General features: G+C 40.3%; 1 protein-coding gene across 1 annotated transcript; it reads left to right on the forward strand.

Annotated features, from left to right (window-relative positions):
- The first annotated feature begins 544 nt into the window (after nucleotides 1–544).
- LOC145396748 (uncharacterized) lies at nucleotides 545–19,734 on the forward strand. The gene is made up of 5 exons (XM_080270036.1): nucleotides 545–652; nucleotides 11,708–11,886; nucleotides 13,013–13,280; nucleotides 15,982–16,315; nucleotides 19,587–19,734. Exons 1-5 carry the CDS (start codon nucleotides 577–579, stop codon nucleotides 19,732–19,734), a joined length of 1,005 nt encoding a protein of 334 aa, XP_080126162.1. The 5' UTR covers nucleotides 545–576.
- Nucleotides 19,735–22,361: the final 2,627 nt, after the last annotated feature.

A 22,361-nucleotide genomic window follows, 5' to 3' on the forward strand; every position in this document is an offset into this window, starting at 1 on the left:
TGCACTACATTTTTGTCTCTCATCCTCACACCCTTACTCACACATCCTGATACTTCCACAACCACTCTCTCGCACGCTCTCTCTCACTCTTCCACACCCTATTGGTAACTCCCTGATTTTTACGATTCACTGTCCCACACCCACACAGTCACCCACACCTACCCACGTCACACTCCCACACCTTTTGATACTCCCACATCCCATCTCTTACTCTCTCACATCCACACACACACCCTCACTCCCCCACACCCTTTGACACCCACTCTTACTCTCATCCACACACTCTCACTCACCCACACCTTTTGACACCCCCCACACACACCCCATTTCTGACTCTCACATCCACACCCACACTCCATCTCGTTCTGTCTCCCATCCACACTCTCTCACACACCCACACTCCATCTCTAGCTCTCTCTCACGTCCATACACTCACCCATACTTCGTCTCTGACCCTCTCACATCCACACACTCTCTCACTCACCCACACTCCATTTCTGGGCCCTCTCTCCCATCCACACACTCTCTCAAATACCTACACACCCCCAAACACCCAGCCCAAGAGAACCCTTTACAATGTTACCTGAAGTTACGCTGGTCTTGTGTCTTTTCGGGCTGGTGTCTGCTGCTCCCCCTACCGCAGAGGAAATAGGTAAGGGATATACTCTGTTTACTTTAACTAGGCCCAAAATTGACCTCCCTCCGTCTAGAATATTGGAGGTAATAAGAGATTATCAGTGGAATATGGTGCTAGTCACGAAGAAGTGCTGTGGAAAGGGTGTCTAAAAAATTGGCATCCCTCCGTCTAGAATATTGGATGTAACAAGAGATTATCAGTGGAATATGGTGCTAGTCACGAAGAAGTGCTATGGAAATAGTGTCGATAAAACTGGCATCCCTCCCTCTTGAATGCTGGGCTGTAACAAGAGAGGAACACTGGAATATGGTGCTAATCACGAGGAGGTGCAATGGAAAGGATGCAGAGCCGTAGTATTGCGTTATTCTGCCACTGAACTATGTGAAGTAAGCTCTAAAAGGAAGAAAATTTGGGCCAAGTTGGTGTGAAAGAACTTTAGCAGGAGTTCTGTCTATCTATTGCCAGACGCCTTAATCCCGTAAGGGGTAGCCACAAATAAATCGCCTCCATGTCGCCCTGTCCAGTGTCACTTCACTGCCTTGCTCCCAGCTCACACCCCCTTCTCTCATATTATAGGCTACCTCTCCACCCCATCCCTTCCTCGGCCTCCCCCTCCGTATAGCAAGAGTTACCATCAAATATTTAAAATCATTTGGCGTTGTAAGGTTAACTTCACGCCTTCGTCATTTCCTATACCCTTTTCACCTAACCTTGGCCCAAATTTTCGTCCATTCTTAATTTCACGTAGCTCAGAGGAAGACACTTCTATGGCTCAACGTACTTTCCAGAGCACTTCTTCGTGACTAGCATCATAACTTGGCCCAGGTTTTCGTCCTTTTGCAGCTCATTTCTCGTGGCTCAGATAAAGACACTGCTACGACTCAACGTCCTTTCCGTAGCACTTCTTCGTGACTATCATCACATCATACCTTGGCCCAGAGCTGTTGATGTTTGGAAGCTTGCTAACACCTCTTCCTTACCGATTTATTTCTGATGCTGCTCCGTTAGCTGTCTGTCTTAGCCTGTGTATCCGTGGCTGGCTGTCTGTTTTCTATCTGTAGCTGTCTGTCTGTTTTCTATCTGTAGCTGTCTGTCTGTTTTCTATCTGTAGCTGTCTGTTTGTTTTCTGTCTGTAGCTGTCTGTTTTCTATCTATAGCTGTCTCTGTTTTCTGTATGTAGCTGTCTGTCTGTAGTTTTCTGTCTGCAGCTGTCTGTTTTCTGTTTGTAGCTGTCTGTCTGTTTGTTTTCTATCTGTAGCTCTCTGTCTGTTTTCTATCTGTAGCTGTCTGTTTGTTTTCTATCTGTAGCTGTCTGTCTGTTTTCTATCTGTAGCTGTCTGTCTGTTTTCTATCTGTAGCTGTCTGTTTGTTTTCTATCTGTAGCTGTCTGTCTGTTTTCTATCTATAGCTGTCTGTCTGTTTTCTATCTATAGCTGTCTGTCTGTAGCTGTCTGTTTGTTTTCTATCTATAGCTGTCTGTCTGTTTTCTATCTATAGCTGTCTGTCTGTTTTCTATCTATAGCTGTCTGTTTGTTTTCTATCTATAGCTGTCTGTCTGTTTTCTATCTAGCTGTCTGTCTGTTTTCTATCTGTAGCTGTCTGTCTGTTTTCTATCTGTAGCTGTCTGTTTGTTTTCTATCTGTAGCTGTCTGTTTGTTTTCTATCTGTAGCTGTCTGTTTGCTTTCTGTCTGCAGCTGTCTGTTTGCTTTCTGTCTGCAGCTGTCTGTTTGCTTTCTGTCTGTAGCTGTCTGTTTTCTATCGATAGCTGTCTCTGTTTTCTGTATGTAGCTGTCTGTCTGTTGTTTTCTGTCTGCAGCTGTCTGTTTTCTGTTTGTAGCTGTCTGTCTGTTTGTTTTCTATCTATAGCTGTCTGTCTGTTTTCTATCTGTAGCTGTCTATTTTCTTTCTAGCTGTCTGTCTGTTTTCTATCTGTAGCTGTCTGTTTGTTTTTTATCTGTAGCTGTCTGTCTGTTTTCTATCTGTAGCTGTCTATTTTCTTTCTAGCTGTCTGTCTTTTCTATCTGTAGCTGTCTGTTTGTTTTCTATCTGTAGCTGTCTGTTTGTTTTCTATCTGTAGCTGTCTGTCTGTTTTCTATCTGTAGCTGTCTGTTTGTTTTTTATCTGTAGCTGTCTGTCTGTTTTCTATCTGTAGCTGTCTATTTTCTTTCTAGCTGTCTGTCTGTTTTCTATCTGTAGCTGTCTGTTTGTTTTCTATCTGTAGCTGTCTGTTTGTTTTCTATCTGTAGCTGTCTGTTTGTTTTCTATCTGTAGCTGTCTGTTTGTTTTCTATCTGTAGCTGTCTGTTTGTTTTCTATCTGTAGCTGTCTGTTTGTTTTCTATCTGTAGCTGTCTGTCTGTTTTCTATCTAGCTGTCTGTCTGTTTTCTGTTTGTAGCTGTCTGTCTGTTTTCTATCTGTAGCTGTCTTTGTTTTCTGTATATAGCTGTCTATTTGTTTTCTATCTAGCTGTCTGTTTGTTTTCTGTCTGTAGCTGTCTGTTTGTTTTCTGTCTGTAGCTGTCTGTTTGTTTTCTAGCTGTCTGTCTATTTACATGTTTGTCTATCTAAGCTGTCTATTTTCTTTCTAGCTGTCTGTCTGTTTTATATCTGTAGCTGTCTATTTTCTTTCTAGCTGTCTGTCTATTTACGTGTTTGTCTATCTGTCTAACTGTAACCCGACTCTATTCATCCATCAGGACACGTACCTATGTATTTATTTTTCCGTCTCTGTATTAATTTCTCCACGTATTATTTTTTTTACGTCTATGTATCTTTCTATTTTTTTTTTCTTTTGTCAGACCCTTTATTGATTTTTTTTCCTACATTTCTGTCTATGCTGTCGGTCTGTCTGTCTGTCTTCCAATACCTGTATATGTATTTCTTTTATTCTGTCTATCTGTCTGGCTGTCTATGCCTATCTGCCTGATTATCTATCCGCCTGCTTATGTCTGTCTGCCTGCCTGTGTGTCTGTCTGTCTGTCTGTCTACTTATGTCTGTCTATCTCCCTATTTATCTGTCTGTCTTCATGTCTGTCTCTGTCTTTATGTATCTATTTATTTCTTCCTATTTGTCTATCTGTCTATCTATCTATCTGTCTTTATGTACCTGTCTGTATCTGTCTATTTCTTTGTCTGTCTGTCTACTTAGGTATCTTTGTCTGTCTGTCTTTCCGTCTATCAGTCTGTTTAGCTGTCTGTATTTATCAGTTTGTCTATCCTGTCTATCTGTCTATCTATCTGTCTGTCTGTCTTTCCATCTATCAGTCTGTTTAGCTGTGTCAGTGTATTTATCAGTTTATCTATCCTGTCTATCTATCAGTGTCTATCTATATCTGTCTGTCTGTCTATCGTATGTTTGCCTAGCTATGTCCCTATTTATTTATCTATCTTTCTGTCTATCTGTATGTTTAGCCATGCCTCTATGTATCTATCTATTTATCTTTCTATCTATTTCTTTAGCTGTGCCTCTATCTATCTATCTATTTCTTTAGCTGTGCCTCTATGTATCTATCTGTTTATCTTTCTATCTATCTATTTCTTTAGCTGTGCCTCTATATATCTATCTATTTATCTTTCTATCTATCTTTTTCTTTAGCTGTGCCTCTATATATCTATCTATTTATCTTTCTATCTATCTATTTCTTTAGCTATGCCTCTATATATCTATCTATTTATCTTTCTATCTATCTATTTCTTTAGCTGTGCCTCTATATATCTAACTATCTTTCTATCTGTCTATTTGTTTAGCTATACCTTTGTATCTATCTATCTTTCTATCTATCTATATTTGTTTAGCTATGCCTCTTTATCTATCTGTTTATCTATCTATCTATCTGTTTGTTTAGCTGCCTGTTTTTATCTATCTGTTTATCTATCGTGACGCCGCATCCTGTGAGGGTGGCCTCGACCGAACATATTTACCGTAGAGGCATTTCCGCTCCTACTCATCGACGATCCTGCCTCACCACCACCCTCCTTCATACACCATTACTATTATTATTATTATTATTATTATTATCATGGTAGTTATTATTATTATTATTATTATTATCATTGTAGTTATTATTATTATTATTATTATTATCGTCATCGTCGTCAACATCATTATCATCATCATCATCATCATATCGTCATCGTCATCATTACCTTCCTCATCTTCTTCTACTACTACTTCTCCTTCTTCATCTTCTTTTTCTTTCCTCATCTTCATCATCATCATGCTCATCTTCTTCATCATAATTATCACCATTATCATCATCATTATCATCATCATCATCATTATTATCATCATCACATCACCACCACGATCACCACCACCACCACCACCACCACCACCATATAATATAAATCTATCTATCTATCTATTGCCAGACGCCTCAATCCCGTTTGGGGTGGCCACAAACAAATCGCCTCCAAGTCGCCCTGTGCCCCGCCATCTCACTGCCCTGCTCCCAACTCACACACCCCTCTCTCATATACCTCTCCACCCCATCCCTCCATCTCATCCTCGGCCTCCCCCTCCCTCTTCCCCCTTCCACCTCACTCACATACACTCTCTTCGTCAGTCTTTCACCCTCCATCCTCTCCACATGGCCAAACCACCTCAGTGTGTTCCTCATAACGCTTCCTATCACATCCACACCACGACGCTCCTTTACATCCTCATTCGTCACCCTGTCTCTCCATGTGACTCCATGGTAATAATAATAATAATTATTATTATTATTATTATTATTATTATTCCTGTTTTTGTTGATTGTTGTTTTATATAATAATAATATAATCATATACATCATTATCATCATTATCATCATCTTAACCCCCTGCCTTACTGTTGTGGATGCTGCGGTAATAAATAAATAAATAAATAAATAAAATAAAAGGAAAACTATCATCAGAGAAGCCAGGCAAAATGGGCCAAGCACTTACTGACTCTCCATTCTGGCCCATGGAATCCTGCCTTCACCTCAGACACACACACAGGCATTCAGACTTACAGCACACGCAAGACGTCACGTATCAGCGGGAGACGCGTCACCGGAAGAGAGAGAGAGAGAGAGAGAGAATAGTGTAGACGAACAAGAGAGTGTGTTACGTAGTTACATAGTTACACAGACCTTACAATCCCTAGGAGAGAGAGAGAGAGAGAGAAATAAAACTGTAAACGAAGAGAGAGAAACAATTAAATAAAGTGTAAACGAACTTTTGATGGCAGCCGTACAAAGACTAAAGGAAACAGAGTACGCGCGTCTCTCTCACTCAGGATTGCATTCTCCTTGGTTTTGAAGCTTCCCTAACACCTCCTCATTACCGATTTATTTTGCATTTTACACCCCAGGAGAGACAGAAAGAGAATGGAAAATAGATAGCCAAGGAATAGGTTTTACAAAGCTGCCTGATACTGTAGGGGGTTCTTGAGATATATGGGATAAATCGCCAAGGAGAGGATGATAAACCTGGTGGCGCGTACAAACTCTCTCTCTCTCTCTCTCTCTCTCTCTCTCTCTCTCTCACACACACACACACACACACACACACACACACACACACACACACATACATACATACACACATACATACACACATACACACACACATACATACATACATACACACACACACACACACACACACACACACACGCCGTTTTTTTACTAATGACGCATAGAGTGAGTGAGTAGGTTGATTACTCTGAGTGACAGGTCATATGATTCACCTACCACATCCTCTCACCCACACACACCTTCCCCCTCTCACACACACACACACACACACACACACACACACACATTCTCTGTCTGTCTGTCTGTCTCTCTCTCTCTCTCTCTCAGTATGCATGTATGTATGTAAGCAGAATTAGTCTCACGCCCTATGTACGGTACCCCTAGCCCACACCTGCTCACCGTTGGAGCTGGCTTTCTGGTTGGTGAGCTGTGTGAAGCTTTAGCCAGGTTTGAAGTAAAGGGAAATAATGTTCATGACGAGGGGGGAGCTGGTGAGCTTCGAAGGAAAAAGCCGAACAGTGAGGGTGACAGGAGTGAGCTTGTGGGACCCCGTCGAGAAGCATTTTAAATTTGGCGCGAAATCCGTGCATATTTGAAATCGGTAGTGTCGTAACAGATTTATTTATTTTTTTATATTTTTAAATCTAGGAAGAAGAACGTAGTCTCCCTATACGTTTGTTCCTCCTACGGAAAAAAATAGCAGTATGTAAAAAATTTATGAGTTACTTCGTGTATGAATGACGAGGAAATGAGAGGCATTGAATTTTCCTACGTCTGTGTTTTTCGGTACAGGATGTGGGCTTGTCTTAGAGGAAATTCATAGACCACGTCTTGTCACCGTCTTCCTGTTTGTTTTTAAGTTTATGCTGATGAGGGTATGTTTTGTGTGTGTCATGAGCTTTTTGTGCGTGTGGGATGCATATGCTGTGTGTGTGTGTGTGTGTGTGTGTGTGTGTGTGTGTGTGTGTGTGTGAGAGAGAGAGAGAGAGAGAGAGAGAGAGAATAAAGAAAGAAGAAAAAGACCCATTCGGAAATGTCTGGGTGTAAGATACGGTTGGGGTGGGTGCGTCTATCACAGGTGACCTTGGTCTTGTTAACATCAACATACCTTGAATAAAAAAAGATACAAGAACACATTAACCTACCAAAATAGAAATAAATCGGTAAGGAACAGGTGCTAGGGAGACCAAATTAAACACTAAGGTAAGACATAATCACATCTCTAATTATTGACTAATTATGGAACACCTTCAATTAGGAGATGTAATTAGCCTGCATCCCACGTTACAGGGTGCGGTCAGCAAGGATACGAGGCTAGAAGTGTTTTATCGTTCACGTTTCAAAATATCGTCTGCAATTTTGTTTTTTTCCACAATATAACGTTCTTAGTTTTAAAATTTCAAATGCTGAGAGTTCCGGTGGTGGTATTGTAGTTGGTGTAATATTCTCCGTAACACCTGTTTCTTAACGATTTATTTTCCTTAACACCCATTCCATAGCGATTTATTTTCTTTGTTACTCCATAATTTTCCCAGGGATGTCGGTTATATCGTCTCAATATCGACATACAGTAGTTTGTAATAATAAACGAGGATATTGAGGTGTATTGTAATTTACGGAGTAAATCGCTAAGGATGAGGTGTTAGAGATCCCCAGACCCACTTACAACGACCCTTGGTGTGGGGTAACGCCGGAAGCTTACGTACATACATACATAGGCCTTCCTACATACACAAATACATACATATACACATAGGCCTACCTACATACATACACATACATACACAGGCCTGTATACATGCAGTCTCGTACATACATTACATACATACATACATATACATACGTAAATAGGCTACATATATGTATGCATACATACATACATACCGATAGGCCTACATATATACAAACATGACCTACAAACATACCGTACATAAATACGTACATACGTACACATACATACATACATAGTCTCATACATACATACGTAAATACGTATACACATACCCAACGAACTGGGGCCGTCTTTTGTATTATCTCAGCTTTTATTTCCGCTCTTTCGTCACTTATGGCGCCATAGTTCTTGTTTTTTACTAGCATAAAGTTTCCGTCTCTCTCTCTCTCTCTCTCTCTCTCTCTCTCTCTCTCTCTCTCTCTCTCTCTCTCTCTCAAGACGCCACGATACTTCTAGATCAGTGGTTCCCAACCTTTTTGGTCCTGTGGCCCCCCGAGAAAATTATGAGAAGCTCCATGGCCCCTATATAACTCAGATCGTATATTTATATATTTTCAATATTTGATATTGTGCAGAAAACGGTAATTACCCCAATATACTTAAGGCTAAACTAGCACAGTAAGGTATATTTCATACTTGATTTCTGTCAGGTTTTACCCAGACCAAATACCTTATAATATCTTATATTACCAATAAGGCCCATGGCCCCCCAGTCAATGTCCCATGGCATGGCTCCCAGGTTGGGAACCACTGTTCTAGATGGTATAGCAGTTCCCCCCCCCCCCTCTCTCTCTACCTTCGGAAATCCGGCTCCAGTAATACAGTTCATTTCCTGTATCGTTTGAATTTTCTTTACTTCCTAGACATGAACTTTCGGAATAAAATAAAAGGTGTTATTTTATTGTCTCGTATTTCTTATTTGTTTTAAGTGGGGAGCATCAGCCATCCACTCACTCGATGTAGTGCTCTGAGTAACTAGCCCGATAGTTTCTTATAACCTGGAACCCATTCTCTACGCTGCGTGGTAACCATATCACCTACCTGACGCCGTGTGATCTAGTGGGTTACGGCGCTCCAGCAGGGTTGAGTGTAACCTCTCTCTCTCTCTCTCTCTCTCTCTCTCTTTCTCATGGTAATCATTGAATTTGCGTTTTTTCCCTTTCCCATATTCATTTTCACCGATTTCTCTCTCTCTCTCTCTCTCTCCCCTTCGGAAATCCTGTGATAAAGATTTAATTAATTCGTGTAAGGCTGGAAGGTTCCGGTGTACTTCCTAGAACGATGATTCCTGGATAAAGTGATATTATTATTTTTTTTTTTTTTCAGTTAGATTTCCTCTCTCTCTCTCTCTCTCTCTCTCTCTCTCTCTCTCTCTCTCTCATCAGCAGAAGGAAAATTTTATGTTTGTTAGGTGATAACATTATGAAACAGGATGCAACCTTTTGGAGTGTATATATATATATATATATATATATATATATATATATATATTTTATATATATATATATATATATATATATATATATATATATATATATATATATATATATATATATATATATATATATATATATATATATATATATATATATATATATATATATATATATATATATATATATATATATTCCCACTCTCTTGCGGGATCTTGATAAATTTAACATAAACACATTTCCTTCTTTCCCAGCGCCTTGATAAACGTAATAATTGATGATTGAAACTTTTAATAGATGTGTTACCTCGTTGTCTCTTTTGCTTACAATGAGCCCTTAATCTATGCATCTGATGAGTGGGGGGGGGGGAAAAAAAAAAAAAAAAGCACACGTCTCAGTCTGTACATGGATGGGGTAATAAAAGAGGTACAAGGTAGGGTAGTGGATGTTGGAGTGGCCCTGCTGAGAGAGGGTAGTGTTTGGAAACTCCCTGTACTGTTGTTTGCAGATGATACTGTGTTGTTGAGTGAAGACGAAGGGGAGCTGCAAGGCTTGGTGGATGAGTTTGAGAGAGTGTGTAAGAAACGGAATCTAAAGGTGAATGTAGGGAAGAGTAAAGTGATGGTCTTTGAGAGAGGTGAAGTCAGTGAACGTTCAGCGAGGTTGGATGGTGAGGAATTGGAAAATGTGTGTACGTTTAAGTACTTGGGTAGTGTGATGAGTAAGAATGGAGGTTTGGAGGGTGAAGTGCTTGAAAGGGTACAGCAGGGAAGAAAGGTTGCTGGTTCCTTGAAAGCAGTGATAAGAAGCGGGGAAGTGAGCATGGAAGTGAAAAAGTTACTACATGACAGTATTGTGATACCAACTCTAACGTATGGAAGTGAAGCTTGGACGTTGCTGGAAGGACACAAGTCAAGAGTGAGAGCAGTTGAAAAGAGTTATTTAAGAGGAGCCTGTGGAGTCACATGGAGAGACAGGCTGACAAATGAGGATATAAAGGAGCGTTGTGGTGTGGATGTGGATGTGATAGGAAGCGTTAGGAGGAATACACTGAGGGGGTTTGGCCATGTGGAGAGGATGGAGGGTGAAAGACTGACGAAGAGAGTGTATGTGAGTGAGGTGGAGGGGGGAAGAGGGAGGGGGAGGCCGAGGATGAGATGGAGGGATGGGGTGGAGAGGCATATGAGAGAGGGGGGGGTGAGTTGGGAGCGGGGCAGTGAAATGGCGGGGGACAGGGCGACGTGGAGGCAATTTGTTTGTGGCCACCCCGAACGGGATTGAGGCATCTGGCAATAGATAGATAGATAGACACTTACTTCATCTTGAAAAATGGTGAGTAGGGTAGCGATGCAGGCGGTAGATGTGCACAGGGTTCCAGGGTCAAACTACAACAACCCAGCTGTTTTCTTCTGAACCCTAGTGAAATGGGCTAATCCAAACCTATATAAACCAAAAAAACAAAACATACTTGTTGTTGATCCATCCCAGTCTGTCTTGCCCAGCAGATCCATCAACCACAGGCAAGCAACCACCCCTGGAGGGTTTTCTCATTCAATGAACTGATTTTCCCTTGCAGTTGACAGCTTCTCACTACAACTAGGTGTGGGTCAGGAGATTTGGTTCCTGGGTAGGTGCTGCATATGTGTCTCTCTGCCCAGTTAACAAGAGCACAATAGTAGGCTTCTCACTCTGTGTTATGGTTACCTTCCAGCACTGTAAATAGTTTCTTAGGTTACAGGAAACCATTAGATTTGTCGCTCAGTGTAGAGCCACCTGAAGTGGAAGGAAGAGCAATGAGAAGTGACAAGGAATGAAAGAAGTTAGAAGTGGAAGACAGATGCAAAAATAGAATGATCAAGATGAAGAAAGAAGTAGGCCGAGCAACATCAAGAGTGGATGACAGTTGCCACCATCTACCACAGTACATACGACTGAAAATGTAAAACCACAGTATACGGGAAGTTTCACACTTTTTCTTGGAGCTCTTGGCTCCAAATGGACCACAAAAACGAACTAAAAGGAACCTTAAACGTGAGAGGCTTGGTGGATCATGTAGGAAAGTTTTATGAAGGCCCCTGTAGCTGTCCTGGAGGTTCTAGGAGGCAGCATAGGGCTCATTTCAAAACATTGTTGCAGTAATTCAACTAAGTATATCTGTGTCTCAGTAACATTCACTCTTCTTGGCCAGCCTGCGGGAGGGTCCAGTGAAAACACTAAGAGAAGCTGGTCTGATAAGTATCTTGTTTCAGGTGGTTGGGTACGCAGCTACAGCACTCCCAGTCCAGATGTGCTTAACTAAATTAATTAACCAGCTCAAATCCAACCCAACCCAACCAAACCATACGAAACCTAACCTCGTCCATTCTTAAAGTTATTTGGATGTAAGAGGTGCCGTGTTTCAGGCAGGTGCTCAAATATTGGTGGTACGGAGGGTGAGGTGCGTGTGACAGGATGGCCCATGGTAGCAGCTGTGTGGATGGAATCTTTTTCAGGGTCTCCAGTGCAAATGCGCCTCTCACATGCCAACACCACACACACCACCCTCACACTTAGCCACAAAGGCGTGGATTCACTGACATCGGTAAGTATTAGTAGCTGTAGTAGTACTAATTGTTGTTGTAGTTACAGTAGTAGTAATAGTAGTAGTATGTAGGTATGTATAAGTGCAGCTGTGTGAAAGAACAATGAAAACATATCCTAAAATTGTTCCCTCACACAAATCAACCAAGACATGAGTTTACTGACATCATTGGGAACATGGTTGCTGTTGCTCAACCCCAGTCTGCCTGGCCCAGCAGACCCATTAACCACACACAACCAGCTGCCCCTATGGGGTCGTTGCATAAGTTTCATACACTGTCACTGTTGTGTCTGCATCTTAGTTTGGCACATATTGTGCAATTTGCCTTAATGTGGGTTATGTTGTGTGGACCTTTTCTACAAGAAGGGCACATGTCATCTGTGATTCCACCCAACCCTGGTGTAAAGTGGTAACTGAGGAGTCTAAGTCTAGCCAGGTGAACTTGATCAGCTGTGTGTAAGGGTACTTGCAATAGGTGGATGTATAATATTCTGATCAATGTGTTGTATAGCCCTGCATGTGAAATGAATATGTAAGTGTTTCTTCATTGCTAGTGTTGGAATGCCAGAGGTGGGATGTTGTTGAAGAGTCTGGTAATGTTTGTGGGATGATGGTTTTATGTGGTTACTTGTTTGGCTCTGCCATATAAATACAGGGGTGTTGTGTGTTAGCACAGGCTGCCATGTACAGTAGAATTGTGTCAGTACAAAGCAGTAATCAGGAGTGAGTGAGGTCAGCAGGGTGGACTTGGATGATGGTAGATGGTTGGATATGATGGGTGCAATATAGCCTGGAATTTTGGGCATTGTAGGTTGGTTGGTAGTCATGGCAGCCATTTTTATAAGTGGCAAGGGATGCCTTGATGTGGTGGTACTGATATACAAGAGCAGCATTAATCTGCTGCCTGGTTGTCCAAATGTCACTCACCTCCCTACCCGTTCCCTCAGAGGACGATGGTAGACTGTTGGAGAAGGGCAACATCGTCCTGAAGTCCATTGGGTTGACGTCCAGATGAGGAACTTGAATCCTTGAACCACTTAATCACTAAGTACATATACAGTATGCAGTATGATTTATTGCTCAGCCAAGCACAGTGAAATTGTACTTAATTTGTAATGGTTTTCAGACTGCAGATGTGGTAGTGATGAGCATCATCTTGAACCATGGCGAGAAGAACGTGACCCTGGCTGCCCTGGTGAAGCCCAGGGAGTGGGCACGGATACGGGTGGGCATGCATCAGAGGCAGCTGGTGGTGAGTGTGATGCAGGAGAGTAAGAGCACCACCTTCACATCACGCACCACTCACAACATTGAAGTCCATTACTCTCTTGACACCATTGCATATGCATGCCCAGACGACTGTGTCACTAAGGTTGACCTGGAGTGTCTGAAAGGTAGGTCAGGGAAGAGTTGATTTATGAGTAGTAAGCCTGACAAAGAGTTGAATTGTTCAAGGGTGATAGAGAATAGGACACAGAATTTTATTTTTCTGTTTCATTTATTAAGTCTTGAGCATGCTTGCATGCATTGGCCATGGTCACTGACTGGCTGTTTTATATACTATTATATTTCTAGCAGTTTCTCTACTCAGTTCATTATCCCAGAGGTCACACTGTATGACCTTGTCCCAAATCTGTTTGTCTGCCTCTCTTAACTCTACCCACATTATTCATGCCTTTCACCCTCTGCACCCACTTGTCATCCTCCATCCTCTTCACATACCCAAACCATCTCATTCCACTCCTTCTCACTACATCACTAATACATTCGAGTCCTGTCCTTCTCAGCTCCTCATTTGCGATCCTACCCCCTCTCAGGCTTGTCATTCAAGGATGCTACACATCCATCTAATCATTATCATTTCTGCATGTTTGAGTCTGCAAATAACCACCTCTTTTACTGCCCAGGTCTCACTACCTGGCAGTATTACGAACCTAACACTTGCTGCATACAAGGGCCCCTTAGCCCAGAGGGAGAGCCCTCTCATTGTCAGGAGAGGCAACAATGCCCTAAACTTTTTCCATCCACTCCTTAACCTTGCTACTGAGCTGGCTCCAGCACCATCCTCATCACATATCGTGTCTCCTGTACAACAGAATTATTCCACACACTCAAGACACTTTCCAACAAGATTAATCCTTTCCCACCTCTCTACTTCTGTATGCTCTCCTTTACATATCGTACACTGAAAACCAATATTATTTTATGGTCTATCTCAAATACCATTACATCCCTTGTGTACCCACTTATCTCAGACACTGCACAAAATGGAGTTACAGTACTTCCCACACCCTTGTGGCAAACTGCACATGGCCATACTCCTGCTTTGACAGTACTTCTACCTTCCCTAGATATCATTATTTTTGTTTTATCTACCTGTACTCTCAAACACTTGCACCCAGTTCCATACCTCCCCTTCTTAAGTCTTTCCTCTGCTACCCTCTTGTTCTTTGACAAACACCAAGTCATCACCATCCAATCCTTCTCAGGGGAGTCCAGTTTTGAAGGTACATGAGAGAGCTTCAAGTAAAATAATGAACAACAAAGGACTTAAAACTGACACGTAATGCGTACCAGTGTTTACAGAAAATTCATCACTCAAATCCACAAAGAAGGGAATGTGAACAAAAATGACCCTGTTGCTGCAGCTTTTTATATTGATCTGTCATAACCCCATGTATATATTGAGGATATCACACAACCTTGTCTTAGACCAATGCTCATACTGACGGTCACATTCATACATCTACTTTTACACATGCTTCATTCTCACCATGAAACCCTCTACAGGTAAATTATATTTGTTCTACAGTTTTTACCTATACAGCATACACACATACTACCTTCCATATTCCTTCACATCATATTGTATCATATCATTTATAAAGGCACCAACATGTTTGGTCGTGGTCATCTAATGGTTGCTTTCAGTGCTGCTTAATCTCTGGCAGCCTCTGTATTCAATGCCTTATCCTTGGGGTCACACTCAGTATCCTCATCCCAGGTCCTCTTTAGTCTACTTCTCACAACCCTGCCTTTGATGTTCACACCTCTATCTCTTGAATATCATATACTTTAGTCAGATTCTTAAATGCCATAAAAATTTTGTACTCCTCAGGTGCTTTTTCCACTCACTGTTTTACTGAAAATACTTGAACCACTGTTGGCACATCCCCTCTCACTACAAAACCCATCCTCTTCAGTAGATTACAAGGTTTTCAGACACCTGTCACACCAATTTTTATCACTGCTTTTTTTTATTATATGGTGCCCAACTCACAACACTAAGTAGATTTGTTCCATGTTAATTTTTGTTCTCATTTCAGTCACCTTTACCTGTATACAAAGGTACTGTACAGTCATAGTTTTCTTTCTTTCCTCTCACTCATTTCATTCATATAAGAAGAGTTGACTGCATTCTCTCATCTGCATTTTATAATAATGCATAATAACTTGTTACAGGGATATTTTACAATATCACACAAAAAAATGTAAGAGACAAAAACTAAATATAGATGTAGAAGTAGACATAATAGATTGATAGGAAGACATAAAAACTGACAAGTAGATAAACACACAGTTAACCTGACACAGATAGCTAGACATACAAGTATACCCAGGTATACAAGTAAACACATACTGTATAATTATGATATACAGTAATTAAACATTTTGGTACTGTATAGAAGTAACAGACACAGGCTGGTAGATAGGTGAACTATAGACAAACAGTCAAATATATTGACTGGTAAATTGATAGAAAGACACATGTGCATATCATATATAGATATTTTGATTAATGTCTTAAAATGCAATAAACTTCTCTTACTCTTGCAAATATGAGATAGTTTAATATTCATTGTTAATATAAATGATAGGACTATACAGTTGTGATCAGCTCAACAACTTTCCTGTTTATGGTAATCTTTCAACCCATGTATTAGTAGGAGAGAGGATTAGGATGGTGATAATATTGATGGTGATGATGATGATGATGATGAGCTGCTGGAAAATATGTTCAGCTGCATTGTCCACTTTTTCAAATTGTAAAGACAAAAAGAAAAGATAAATCTTAAATAATGGTACATATTCCAGACCACAAAGAGAAAGATCATGAACCAAGGAGGAGAACTGATGACCAACCCAATCCTGAGCCTTCACATGCACTCCTGTGGCCCATCATGGTGGTAGTGATGCTGCTTCTGTTGGTGTGTGCCCTCTACCTCACCTGGCGGGCACAGCGCAAGCAGATCAAACAGAGACGACTGGCAGTGAAGGCCATCATCGAGAGAAGGAGCTCTGAGTCAAAGGGAAATAGCCAGGCAGACTCAAGTGAGAACAGTCGTGAGCAGAGTCCAGGGAAGAGGTTGCAATACTCGACAGTCCTGGTGGGGTACGACGGGCCCTGCAGTTTAAGTGATGAGACTATGTGATTGCACCTGACCAACTTACCTCTTCTCTCATATGACTCATCCTCCAGACTCATCCTAGCCTCTCATAAGTCACTGTCACCTCATCTGATTCATCTTCATGTTTCCCTGTTTCACCATCTCCATGCCTGAAGCATTGTTAAATTACCAGACCAAACTCATGTCCCCTGCCCTTCCTCTTCCTCACTTCACTTAACCTTCATCATCTTCTTACTTAAACCATTACCACCTCACCTCATCATACCTGTTTTGTCTAACTATCCATTCACCGTACAACACATTCCTTGTCTCACCTTCCTCATTCTCACCTGTTCTGTCAAAGAGGACTGAAGAAAAACTAGTCATGAGTGAATTCCCAGGAACAGGATACAATTTTTGACTGTCCTGGTGGGGTGTATTCAGCCATTTAGTCTGAGTGATGGGGCTGTCTGATTCCACGTTCACTCACCATCTCACCACCTGAATCATCCTCTCCTGATTCAGTCCTCATATCTCTTAATTCATCCTATTCTCACCTAGCTGCCATCTCAACACCTGAATCATCATCCCCTCTTGAATCATCCTCGCCTCACCTTCCCTATCCACATCTCACCTGACATGCTTAATTGTTGTCTAACCTGAATCATCATTACCTCACCTGACCACACATGTATTGCCTCTCCAGTATATTCTCTCAGTTGCCTCACCATTCCCTTTCTTGCCCTATCATCCCCTCACTTGCTTTGCCATCCCCTCACCACATGTAACATCACTCAGTGCTTCTATCATAACTACACTTGACTAACTTGTCCCACCTAAATCATCATCTCACCTGACTGCACCTAAACTATTCTTCTGGTCCCCCCACAATATACACATCTGATCAATGTACTCTAGTCAGTTCATTCTCCTAGACTAAACAGTCCTTTATTTAACTTAAGAGAAACTTTACAAACCACAAACTAGGGGATTAGATATGACTGTCATTATCCTTTCACTACGAGGCATCTAAGATAAATAAAATCATTTGACAGTAAGAGGTAAGCAGTGTGAAAGATAACATGCAGGAGGCTGCTTTGCCCAAGCCTATTTGTACCTAGAACTGATGTAGGGATCTGGATTGCAAATTTGAGAGTTCCATATTGCAGTCTGGGGAAATGTTAGGGAGCTTTCTCAGTTAGTCATGTTGATGTTTTTTTTTTTTTGGGGGGGGGGGGGGATCTAATTCTGTATTGTAATGTGGAGAAATGTTTGGGTGTTTTCCCTGTCAGTCATGGAGGTTATAGTTAAAAAAAAAAAAAGGTGTGGAGGAATCTCATGCACATCTAACCATCCATATCCAGATACCTAATCCCAGAGTTGTGTACGATGGTCATGTAAAAAACTCCTATAATCCTCTCTGCCTCCACATTCTATCACCACTCCCTCCTCCCACCCCAAGCCACCTTTCATGTATTTTTCCATATTACTCCTCCCTGCAATGCTCTTTTCACTTTAACTTGGCCTAAAATTACTTTCTTTTCATCTTGACTGCTGAATTGTAACAATAAAGGCATACACAAGTCATACATACTGGTACAGCCATAGTATAGCTGATGTTACCTATAGACTGGAAGCTAAATCAAGTGCCAAAACCAGCCATTTACTTCCCAGCAGTTGCTGGAAGCTGCTGGGGAAAAAAGATGTATAATAAGATTTGTAACAATGTGTGAGTCACAGCTTGGACTTTGACTCTGTGTAGTCACTGAGAAGAGATCACCAAGTGACTCAACTTGTGTTTTCATGTTTCCTGTCTAAGAGTGATGATTGTGTGACTAATTGCCAAACTCATAGCCACATTTCACTCATGGTAGTACCTACAAGGGTCAGTGGTAATCACCCATCTACTACCTAAATGTAACATTGATTACATAATGTCATCACCAAGAAGTGCCGCAGAAAGAAGGTTATATAACTGTAGGAGTCTTTTTCTGCCACTGAGCTGTGTGAAACAAGCTGCTAGTGGCTAAAAATATGAGGCAGGTTAATGTGAATGAACTGTCACTCTCTTCCACTTGTCAGTCTTCTGACCAATCATCACCTGGGACGTAACCTCAAAGATTAGTCAAGTAAGTTCTTGTAGTTGCTGTTTTTGTTGTGGCCTCTGGCTGACCTGGATGTGAACCTGGTGGACTGAGGAAAGCCAGCCACTCTAGCCAGGTACTCCCAGAGATCTTTTGTTATTTTTATGTTGAAGGATTGTCAGTGTTGTGAGTCTGCTGTAATATGCTGATGTAAGAATCATGTATTGTTTGCTGAAGCTGGGTGACTGTCATTCCACACAAAAATATAGTATGTGGAAGACCCTACAGTCTCAGTATTCAGGATTTACAGTATTGACAGATCTGAAACCTATTTATTGAACTCCTTGGAGTGTCTTCAGTCTCTTTCATCTCATTAAAGGTCATCTGTCAGCAGTCAAAATAATTAGAGAGAGCACCCAAAGAGTTCATTTACTACCGTATTTACTCTATTTATTTATGTATTTATATATACTTATACTCAAACACATTAGAGCAGGGGTGGGGAACCTTTCTCCTATTAAGGGCCATTAGGAGATATATATATATATATATATATATATATATATATATATATATATATATATATATATTCATTCATGAGTTTATTAAATTTCATGTATGAATTGCCTCGCAGGCCTGATCAGATGGTCTTGCGGGCCTTATTCGGCCCAGAGGCCGGACATTCCCCACCCCTGCATTAGAAATACAGTACACAACCAAAAAAGTATTGCTCAGAATGGGTCCAACAGTATCCAAAATTATCATTATACAAGTAGATCATGATGCCTCAAGATTAGATGATTACATTTGAATGTCCATATGACCTGGAAAATATCACAAGCAAATGGTAATGTGGCACTGTCATGAAGGCTGTGTTACCAGTGTGGCATAGAATCACCAGGCATTTTGTTGTAGTGTAGTTTTTTTCTCTAGTGTCATATAATTTTATATGCTTTGTATGTCAATACTTTTTTTTATTGTGTACGTCAGGGTAAGTTTTTAGCTTGGACAAATGGGCATGACTTTTTTTATACTTTATTTGCTCATATTTAGACTTTATATATATATATATATATTGTGTGTGTGTGTGTGTGTGTGTCCTTGTTGTCCTTTTTTTTTTTTTTTTTTTTTTTTTTTTTTTTAAAGTCTACAATAGATTGGAGAAAATTGCCCAAAAAAGTGCCATTGCCTTTTTAACAGCTGATTTTACAATTTCCCCCATTTACAGCACTGATGAGGAGTCTACACATGGTGGCATTGTGCACCCTGGGTGGAGCAACTGCAGCATCCGCCTGAGAGCCAAACCTCCCTATAGTTCCCTGCGGTCTGACTGTGTTGTGGTGCTGTCTGCTACTGGGGGGCATCAGATCTGTTAACAGTGTATGTACTGTACTGTACCTGTAGGATGGCCCCACAGAAGTACAGTAATTGCATATTGCATACCTGTGGTCAGTGAGTCTACTCAGCAACATCAACAGTGTCAGCTGTTTACAAAAAGTTCTGATATTTTGGAGGCCATCCCTGACTTTTAATGGGGACAGCCTGTACAGTATAATTTTTATGTGGAACTCTTTATACATTTTATTCGTGATAACTGAGAGGAGAAAGAATTTCTCCATTATGGTTTTATATAAAATGCAAGCTATAGAAGTTATATATATAAGTTATTATTCGCTCCATATATAAGGGTAATATAAGTAGCAAGGACTTAGCCTAGATTTAATGATAGTAATTTGCTGTATCAGGTAGGCACAATATTTCATTAACCCCTTCTGTCGGCATATGCTGTAGCTGTTATATTCTTTCTTCCAGCAAATGATTTTATCTACCTAATGATAGAATTTTCAGACTGGAGAAGTGAGATATAGCTTCCATGAACCCATTTGCTAAGTGGTCTTTTCTTATTTGAATAAATTCTTTTGGTGGTACCCTGCATGTTACAGAATATACATACATCACTGAACTGACAAGGTTAAGATACGGATGACTAACGAGTGGCCCAGAGGTCATATATGGCCTGCCGCTAATTATGGTCTTCCGTCAGCCACATGAAAATGTTTTATGTACATATTGTTTCTAGGTGAAGGTATCTAAATCATACTTGGTAATAAACTCCAGTGTCATTGTATCAGTGTGGCTTGAGCCGTGGTTTAATAACGGTGCGAAATGAACATGATTTACTCAGATCTTGGACAAGCTCTAGTCATATTTACCTGTATATATAATATAAAATGTGAAAATTGCTTACGTCACTGGGCATACTGTTAATTAGTTCTTTGTCATGGTTTTAATTTTTCATGCCTTCTGGACTCTACCTCATCCCACCTTTGGGTGGAGAAAAAGATGTAGGATGATAATGATATTGATGATGAAATGTAAAATTAAGTTTTTCCAACACATCAAGTTGAATACGGGTATCCATTGGTTTGAAAGATCAGGTTGAATGATCATGATCATCATCCTCATTCGGACCTTTTTTTCCACCTAAGGATAGAGTGAGGTAGAGTCCAGAGAGTAAATTCAGGATCACAAATCAGAGTGAGAATATTCGTTCTTTTATTGTTAACTGTACATACCAAATGCTTTCATTACCTTGGACACACTTACACATTTGTTGTTGATAGTATGAGGTTGTATATTTAGACTGATACAAAAATGTCTAGTCTTCTTTTTTCTTCTATAATACCATGCAGTTTTGTTCAACTGAGAGAAATCCTAGCAACCAAGAAGTGAAACCTGATCTTGGTTACCCATTTAACTATCTACACACCCTTGCCCATCCATGAAGCATTGGTTGGGAGCAAGTCATTTCTCCAATGACAGAAAGTTGTGTTCCTTGGTGCTGTGAATCAGTTGCCCTTCAGGACCCATAAAGCAAGTAGTGAACAATGAAAAGTATTTTAAAATGTATAAAGTATTCATATACAGATTACATATTGTCAAGAGACTCTGTTCATAGCCTGTATGGTTTGTCTGAATTATCTTCCAGTTCTTCCCTTTGGGGCTAAGATGCGAATGAATATGTTTGAATGGATGAGTAAATGGGGAGTGTGTCGTCCTGTCTCGGCTACCTCCCTTTCCTTGGGGGAAGCAGCCTAGGTATATTGATAGATCTTCCAGTGTGTAGGCTGGTATTGTATTGTGTTGGTAATGTATACTGTGCTTTAGCTCTGTGTATCCATGCAGTCTCTTCAAGAAGTTGATAATGCTCGCTTTCTTAAATCAGTAAATTGTATATTGAGAGCAAAGCATAAATTTTTGTAATGGGAGAAATATATTTAACTGCTTTGAATGTTTATAGTAATCAACTTTTAATTTTGATTGTATAATGATTTTTTCCATTAAAATAAATGGTTTTATGAAAGGATTTCATGTTAATGTAAATTATTTCCTTGCTTATACTGTACAGTGTACTTCCACTTAAATTATACAGTAAAGATATGTTTTTGGTATACTGGAAGTGAAGTATTGATCACCTCATGGTTTGTTCAAGGAAACTGTAAGCACATTGTGCCATTTAACTGTTTAAGTTATTCAGTGTATTTCAGAACTAAAGCACTTGGCTACAGTAATATTTTTCAGTTACATGTTTCTCTAGTATTTAGTATACATTAGTGTTCCTAAAACTTAGTTCCTTAATTCCCAGACATATATGTAACATTGTCACTTAGTCTAATTAATTTCTGTGGATTCTCTGTAGAGTACAGTATATAGTATTATTTCATTATTTCATTGTTCTTTCATAGTTTTCCATTCATCAAATCATTGAAGGAACTTTGCTCTGATTAGAACATGGGTCATTTTTCTAATGCAATATTCTTGTCAAATCTTCTTAAGCAGCAGTTTACTTGTTTGCAATAACGTTTTCTCTAAACTGAAACGATAATACAGTGTTACATTTGAAACATCTAGATTTTGACTTTTTTTTTACATCTTTCAGTTATTAATTTGCATGACTACAGGTAATTGTCCACTTGTTTAAAAATGTGCTGAAACTGTGTAC

The sequence above is a fragment of the Coenobita brevimanus genome, chromosome 4, assembly GCF_032717465.1.
Source record: "Coenobita brevimanus isolate Jiangsu-jjx chromosome 4, ASM3271746v2, whole genome shotgun sequence".
Taxonomy (NCBI): Eukaryota; Metazoa; Arthropoda; class Malacostraca; order Decapoda; family Coenobitidae; genus Coenobita; species Coenobita brevimanus.

What these genes read in the sequence shown, in the direction of transcription:
- LOC145396748 (XM_080270036.1), top strand. Translation starts at nt 577, where the DNA reads ATGTTACCTGAAGTTACGCTGGTCTTGTGTCTTTTCGGGCTGGTGTCT. An exon ending in CCCTACCGCAGAGGAAATAG is followed by an intron (nt 653 to 11,707) that starts GTAAGGGATATA and finishes GCCGTGTTTCAG; the next exon opens with GCAGGTGCTCAAATATTGGT. An exon ending in TGACCTGGAGTGTCTGAAAG is followed by an intron (nt 13,281 to 15,981) that starts GTAGGTCAGGGA and finishes TACATATTCCAG; the next exon opens with ACCACAAAGAGAAAGATCAT.